This window comes from Euphorbia lathyris, chromosome 2 (assembly GCF_963576675.1).
Source record: "Euphorbia lathyris chromosome 2, ddEupLath1.1, whole genome shotgun sequence".
NCBI lineage: Eukaryota > Viridiplantae > Streptophyta > Magnoliopsida > Malpighiales > Euphorbiaceae > Euphorbia > Euphorbia lathyris.
The window spans coordinates 4,371,786-4,379,631 of record NC_088911.1 but is presented as its reverse complement, the minus strand read 5'-3'; the positions used below and the strand labels follow the sequence as shown (position 1 = coordinate 4,379,631).

General features: G+C 36.7%; 1 protein-coding gene across 1 annotated transcript; it reads left to right on the top strand.

The window, feature by feature from the left end:
- The first annotated feature begins 980 nt into the window (after window positions 1-980).
- LOC136220859 (plant UBX domain-containing protein 8-like) lies at window positions 981-7,450 on the top strand. The gene is made up of 11 exons (XM_066008686.1): window positions 981-1,191; window positions 1,889-1,950; window positions 2,093-2,507; window positions 2,628-2,705; window positions 2,795-2,908; window positions 3,273-3,326; window positions 3,455-3,652; window positions 3,734-3,853; window positions 4,326-4,469; window positions 4,558-4,614; window positions 6,901-7,450. Exons 1-11 carry the CDS (start codon window positions 1,108-1,110, stop codon window positions 7,006-7,008), a joined length of 1,434 nt encoding a protein of 477 aa, XP_065864758.1. The 5' UTR covers window positions 981-1,107; the 3' UTR covers window positions 7,009-7,450.
- The last annotated feature ends 396 nt before the right edge of the window (window positions 7,451-7,846 follow it).

Sequence of the window (7,846 nt, the reverse complement as noted above, 5' to 3'; positions counted from 1 at the left end):
AAGCGCGGAAGAAGGAAAACTAGGTGTGGTGTTGCTCTGGTGGATATGGTTCAGAAGAAATCTCTTGATACATGGAAGAAGACTCATCCCAAATGATATATTGATTGCCAAAGCAAAGGATTTCCTCACTGTATGGACACAAGCACGGCAAAATGAGCAACCGGAAACTAGCAATACACCTTCTAGCTCTCAAAAGGTTTGGTGTCCTCCTCCCGAAGGCATCACGAAATTTAATTGTAACGCCGCATGGGGGGATAATGGCCTCTCCGCGAGAGCTGGGGTTATTGCTCGTGACGGGCTCGACCAGGTACTGTTGTCCGCAGGAATCCCTCTCCTGACATGCTTATCAGTTGAGGCAGCGGAACTATCCGCCATTTGGGAAAGTCTAACCATTGCACGGGACAGAGGCTTCTCTCACATAGTCATCGAGTCGGATGCCAAAGGAATCATTGACAACCTCAAAAGTGGAGAGCTACCATTATCAGCTCTCAATTTCCTATATCAGGATATTACCCAATTAGTTTCATCTTTCATTGTTTGCAATTTCAATTTTATCCGGCGAGAAGGCAACCAAGTAGCCCATGCACTTGCCAAATGGGCTTCTGGTTTAACTACGCCACTAGTTTTGAATAATGACTGTCCCTGCTTCGGTTTGGCCTCAACTGTGTAGAGATTTGAGTTTTTTGAGCTAATATACATTTACTTCCAATTCAAAAAAATTATATAAATTTCTGATTTTAGAATAGAATATTTTTATTTAATTTAAAGATTTTAATAGTTTAGGTTTAATTAATTTCCAAATTTTAATTTGGATCGGACGTAATGCCAAAATTTTAGCACAAGCTTGTAATAATTAAAGTGAAATTTCTACCAAAAAAAAAAAAAAAAGTGAAATAAACACGTGGCACATGAAGAATAAAAACAAGTCCTGCCTCCACGCCTATTAGGCGATAAAGTTGAATAAAGGCGCGCAAGAAGCAAGAATTTCAGTCACTCTACTTCATTCCACTGATCACAACACAACAAACCGACCGCCGTAACTCACCCTAATCAAATCGGAATCCTAGAGCTCGAGCTCTCCTTTTTCACTCTCCAAATCCGCGGAAAATGGCCACACCAACTCGAGAAGCAATCGATACATTCATGAGAATCACCGGCGCGTCTGAATCAGTCGCCGTTCGGAAACTGGAGGTGCATTTATCTCGATTTTTCTTCTTCCTTTCATTTTATGTTTCTTTACATTTCCAGTATAATCTGCTTATTAACTCGGCATTTGTTGAGCGTTTCCATTCATTGAATTGTTTAGAGTTCTGTTACTATTCTCGAGATCTGAATTACTGTGCTCTTTGTACTTTAGGTCTTTTCTGCTTCTCCTGATTACTGTTGTTTAAAGGAAGTTATAATGTTGTTTGCAACCTGATAGAGTAATTTATCCTCATTTGTAAACTAGAATTTGAATATAGACGAGTAGATTTGGAAAGAAAGTTTGAAGCGTATCTGATAAACTTTAGTTAAGGAACCGCATTCTTGGTTATCATTTAGCATGATGTAGTTTGTAAAAGAGTTAATGTATTTCTAAGGAGTACCATACTCTCCAGGAGTATTCTAAATTTTTTCATGTAATTTTGCCTGAAGTTCTTGTAAAATAACTGTATTTTGCTGTGCCATTCTATGGCTAAAACTGTATTTTGGATGTGGTGAGAGCATTCTGCTAAAGGTGATATAAGGTTTTTGGTTGTTATAATTGTCGTTATACTTTTCTTCAGTCGTTGTGTCTGTGTGTGGGGGGGGGGGGGGGGGGGGGGGGGGGGGGGTCAATTGTATGTGCCCTTCTTCTTATGTTCCCTGACTTCTCTAACGTCTATGGTTTATTTTGTTTGGTAATCAGGAATATGGAGGCAATCTTGATGGAGCTATAAATTCACATTTCATTGAAGATGATAGACAATTGTATGGCGTTCTATTGTGAAAGAACAGTTTAGTTTTTAAGAAATTATATATTGTCATGCAACCTTGCATTTTTCGAACTCTTTTGCCTATTAGTGAGAATTTTGTTGCTCATTTAATACTACATCTGTGCTTTCTAATACAGTCCAACTGTCTCTCCTCGATCTGGTGCAACTGCGTCTCCTCGATATGACTTTTCTGATACAAGTTCTCAGAGACAATCTCGTCCACGTGGGATATTGCCACTTCTTTCTGCTGCTAGAAGTTTCAAGCCTTCATTATTACTTGATCCCAGTTATAGGAGAAATCTCTTCAACCAAATTGGTGCTTCTGTTTCAAGTAGTCATGATCCACGTCCACCACCATATGTGCAGCCAGGAGAGCTCAACTATGGTTATGGGCAGCCTTATCATTCAGGACCAAGGCCTGTTGAGGAAGCAGACAGAAATTCATCATCTCATCATCGTCAATTTGATGAAGATGTCTTGAGGACTCATGAAGACCAAAGTGATATTGAAGAGCAGATAATTCAACATGCCATTGAAGCTTCAAAGCAAGAGGTAAAGATGGGCTGTCAACAGAAGCAATATACTTTTCTAATTCATACCAAACCTACTGTCATCTTCTTGGTTTATTTCTTGTTTTTTCTTTGTTATTGCTTAAAGCACACATTGACACAGGATTCATCTAGTATTCCACAAAGGCAGCTACACCAGGAAGATGATGAACTTGTTCATGCAATATCACTGTCCCTCAAGGTTTACCTCTTTTTAAAAAAAGAAAAATAATTCAAATTTTCTCTTCTTTTGTCTTAGTTATTGTTCTTTTTAACTTAAATTGTCTTCAGACAGCAGAACAAGAAAATGCATTACGTGAGCATATGGCAGTAGAAGACCAAAGAAAATTGATGGTTCGCAATTTAGCAGGAAGGGCTGAGAAATCAAAAGATGGCAGATTTCAGGTATGTGATGTATCGTATTGCGAGTCACAGTCATACAATATAATTGCAGCAGATATTTTGTCACATAATGGGAACTGGTGATGTTGCTTGCTTCTTTTGTATGTAAAATAAATTCTCTCATTTGGTTATTGTCCTTGAAGTTTCACCACTTTGAAAGTTAACCCTTCAAGTTATCCTGTCTCAGTTCTAATGCTACTTTATTTCGATGGTGCTTAATAAAATCAAAACATTAGAATTTCATAGAGCTGGAAGAAAAACAAGAGAGCATGTAAAACATAATTTGAGCTGCTCGATTTCCTTTATGCATGAGTTTGTTATTTTATTTAATACTGGAGATTAAAGCCCTTTCTCCTTGAAATATTAGCCAGGAAGCTCATCATCTCAAGGGGGGGCTGAAGATTTGCAAGAAGAGTCACTGGTGAGTCACAAGTCTATAAAATAACTTTAGTTGCATCATTCTATAAGAGCAAGACAAAATATAAAAGCAATAGAACCACCCTTGAATTTGTTTGTTGATCTATTGGTTTCTGTCCTATTGGCATAAAGTGGGGTAGCATTTCACCCACGGAGCTTGATGAAGCAATTCTTCTTGAGACAGCCCTTTTTGGTGAAAATCATGTAGGGACTTCTCTTCAACATTCTCCTCATCTTAAAAGCACTTCAGATCAAGGTCCCCGTCCACAGCAAGTATCCAATCACCGATCTCCTTCACTTACGAATCAGCGGTTACTGCGAGAACAGCAGGCAATATCTTTTTGTTTTTTCCCCATCAAGTTGTATCACTATTGGAATTACTGTCTCTAACACAATGGTTTATATTTGCAGGATAACGAGTACGTAGCATCTCTATTGGCTGAAAGGGAAAAGGAAAAGAGTGCCTCAAAGAAGCCTGAAACTTCTGACTGCAAGAAAGGAGAAGCTCCAAAGAAGATGCTTGATGAAAAGGTAGCGGGCACATGTAGCATTTATTTTATTTCCTCAATTTCCGGGAATTCAGCCTGGCTACTAGTATTAGCTTCCATCTTTATGTCTTCTTGTATGGTTTTATCTGAATTGTGTTGCTATTCTTTTTTTGTTCGAGATGTTATATGAAGATGCAGTAATACCTTCTAATAAACCCATTTTATCCTTCTGTATCTTTGTGAAAGACACTGTCAGAACTCCAAATAACTTCATCTTTTCCCTCAATATCTTTATGAGAGACACTGTCACAACTCCTAATAACCTCATTTTCCTCTCAAATATTTTTACGAGCTTATAAAATCTGATTTGCTTAATCAACTAATATAAAGGCTAGTGAATGACCAAATAATCCTCTGTTTAGTCTGTCATGTTCTGTCCAATTTGAGTGTAGAATTTTTACCTGTCTGTTGTCGATTGTATCTGCTTTATAATGATTTCTATTGTCTAATGACAGGAATTAGAAAGATTGTTTACCTCCAAAGAAGTTTCAGTTCCTCAAGAACCAGCAATGGGTGATGAGAATGCAGTTACTCTTCTTGTTCGTCTTCCAGATGGAAACCGCTGCAGTCGCCGTTTTCTCAAGTCGGACAAGCTTAAGGTAATCTTCCATAAAGTTTCACCTTTCTGCAGGTTCATATTGTTTCATATCTTGTGTTGACTGATTACTCCTTTCTTTTCCTGTGAAGTCCCTTTTTGACTTTATTGATGCTGGCAGAGTAGTGGAGCCTCAAACTTACAAGCTGGTAAGCGTTGACTTTTTTAAAAAAAAATTGCTTGAGACCTTCAAATGACCATTAGCTGGAAAACGAAAGAAAAATCTGTAACCTTAGAAGGCGATGCACCATTAGTTGGAGTATTGAGTCTTGTTAGGAATTGGATAGCTTACTGTAATAATAAGATTGATACGTGGAATAGAATAGGAAATTACCCTAGGAATCACAAGAACACGAAATTTTCGTAGTTCGACTAATTTTGCATACATCTACGGACGAGTAGGAGTACATAATTCATTAGTAAGTAATCGATAGATTGATTGAGTAAGGAAATCTCATCCTTTACCAAGTTCCTTACTTTCAAATCCTGTGAAACCTGATTGCACCCAAAGCTCATACATACATATGGAATATATATTCCAAGAGTACTAACTCCAAACAACCTGTGCTCAAATAGTTTTGGAAGTATAATTGTTTCCTATTAGGATTTACTTGAAGAGAAAGTTCTCCATTCCTATTCTAATTGGGAAAACTAAACTAAATTAGAGTTGTAAACGAGCCAAGCTTTGGCCTACTCATGCTGATCTCGGCAGAAAATTAATGAGAAGTTCGGTTCAAGCTCGGCTCATTAAGAAAATTATTTGTTCATGAGATGTTCGTTTATTTTGCTCGCGAGCAGCTTATTAATTCTGTTCATAAACTTAACAACTCGTTAATTGTGTTTATGAACTTTGCTCGTGAACAGTTTATTAATTATGTTTAGGCCTAATGCTCCTCCAGCCCCCTTAACTTGTCCAAATTGGTCATTTTACCCCACCAACTCATTGAATGTCCTATTTACCCCCTTAACTCTATAAAAGTGGTATTTTTCACCCTCTCAACTTGTCCATTTACCCCCTCAACTCATAGAGTGGTATTTCTCACCCCTTACAATCCGTTATCGAGGCCTAAATTGATACATTTTTTTAAACGTTAAACCTATATTGGTGCTATTTTGTATGTGGAACCTAAATTAATACTTTCCCAAAAACCATAGGCCTATTTTGGTACCTTATCCCTACATATAATGAATTTGATCATTCACCGTTAGATCCAAACTTATTAGGATCATGTGGTGGAGATGCAAATCATCCTAAGACTTAAATTTAATAAGTTTGGATCTAACGGTGAATGTCCAGGTGAGCACTACTGCTTGTTTATATTAATGTTCTTGCTATTTGTATCTTTTATTCATTTATTCTCTTTTCAATTTTTTGCCTAGTTAAATTTTGATTATCTAATTATTGTAATACAATATTATTATTATAATAAACACATGAAGGATCAATATAATTATCAAATTAAAACAAAATAAAAAACTTGATATTTAAAAAAATATATTTTCAAACTCATTTGAATAAGTCCTATTAATTTTGCACTAAGAAATACCTCTTTTATAGAGTTAAGGGTATATAGGATCATAAGGGGTGGGAAATACCACTTTTATGGAGTTAAGGGGTAAATAGAACATTCGATGAGTTGGGGAGGGGTAAAATGACCAATTTGGACAAGTTAAGGGGGTGAGAAATACCATTTTTATGGAGTTAAGGAGGTAAATGGAACATTCGATGAGTTGAAGGGATAAAATAACCAATTTGGACAAGTTAAGGGGGCTGGAGAAGCATTAGGCCTTATGTCTATAAGGAAGCTCACGAGAAAAGCTCGTGAATAAATGAACAAGTTGCTCGCGAACAATTCATTTATTCCTCATTTATTATGTTCGCAAATGAGCTCACCTAATAACAAATGAAATAATATCATGTTTAGAAAATGAAATACATAAAAAAAACACATAAATAGTTTAATTCATCAATGATCTCAAAATCCTAAACTTTGACAAAATTCCAAGTTTGTCCCTCCATCATCTAAGAAATAATATTAAAAAAATAAAATAATCTAATTGAGTTTGCTCACAAACCTGTTCATGAACTTTATAATTGAGTTTGTTCATGAACTACCAAGCTTTCGAGCCTGAGTTTTTCTGTGTTCAAGCTCGGCTCGTTTACGAATAGAGCCTTAAAATCATGCTCAAGCTCGGCTCGTTTATAAATCAAGCCGACCATAGGCAAGCTTTTATCGAGCTGAACGTCATGAACGGTTCAATTCATTTACAACTACTAAATAGAGTTCTAGACATATCTTAACAAATATTAATTTACGGATGGATACCCGAACTTATTAGGAGAAAGTAATTGCGAGGTCGATAACAAAGATTTATTATGTTAAGATGGCATAATGAAGTGATTTTCATGTTCTTATTTGGTGGTTGTTGAACAGGTAAGGCCATACCCTAGATGTACCTTTTCTACAAGTGACGGCTCATTAAGTTTGAATGAAGTTGGTCTTACCAACAAACAGGAAGCCTTATTTCTGGAGATGATATAAAGGGCGGTCCGGTGCATTACGCGTCCCCGCTAAACGAGAGTCTGGGGAGGGGTTCACCACAAGGGTGTATTAGGGGTAAGCCTTCCCTTACTAAATGGAGATGATATAGACGAAAAAACCCCAATCTAAGATGGCATACTTTTGTTTGGTAGGACTTGTTTTTGGAGCAACACTACTCCAAACTAAATGATGTAATTGTTGTTTGACTAGCTATGTTAATAGACTCCGAAAAACGTTATTTCTGAAACAATATAGTTAGGAAAGGGTGATGGAAACGGAAAAGAAACTGAAACGCATACAAAATGTGGAAACCCTAATGGAAAAGGGTTTATGTACAACATAGTTGACTAGTGCTGCTTATATGTGTATGAACATGATCAGGCTACAAGTTACAATACATATGATTTGCATCCATTGATATGCTTAGTGCTTGTTTAGTTCAGTTGTAGCACACTTTTTAATGTCTATTAGTTGTTTGTTGTTGCTAGTCGGTATTAGCTGATTTTCCTTTCAATTCAAAATAGCTATTAGCAGTTAGGATTGTAAATGAGCTGAGCTGCTCATGAACCTCTCGGCATTCGGTTTGATAAAAGCTCAACTGTGTTAGGCTTGATTTATAAACGAGCTGAGTTTGAGCACGGTGAAATTTAACTCGAAAACTTGCGAACAGGCTCGGTTATAGGTTTATGAACAAGTTCGATTATAATATTCATGAACACACTCGTTGTGCAAGCTTGGTTCGATTTTTCTTTTTTTGAGAATAATATTTCTACATAGGAGGAAATGTAGAACAATGTAGTTTTGTAGGTAGGCAGTTTTGTGTTAAAAAATTTAAAAT

What these genes read in the sequence shown, in the direction of transcription:
- LOC136220859 (XM_066008686.1), top strand. Translation starts at nt 1,108, where the DNA reads ATGGCCACACCAACTCGAGAAGCAATCGATACATTCATGAGAATCACC. An exon ending in TCGCCGTTCGGAAACTGGAG is followed by an intron (nt 1,192 to 1,888) that starts GTGCATTTATCT and finishes TTTGGTAATCAG; the next exon opens with GAATATGGAGGCAATCTTGA. An exon ending in TCAAGTCGGACAAGCTTAAG is followed by an intron (nt 4,470 to 4,557) that starts GTAATCTTCCAT and finishes TTTCCTGTGAAG; the next exon opens with TCCCTTTTTGACTTTATTGA.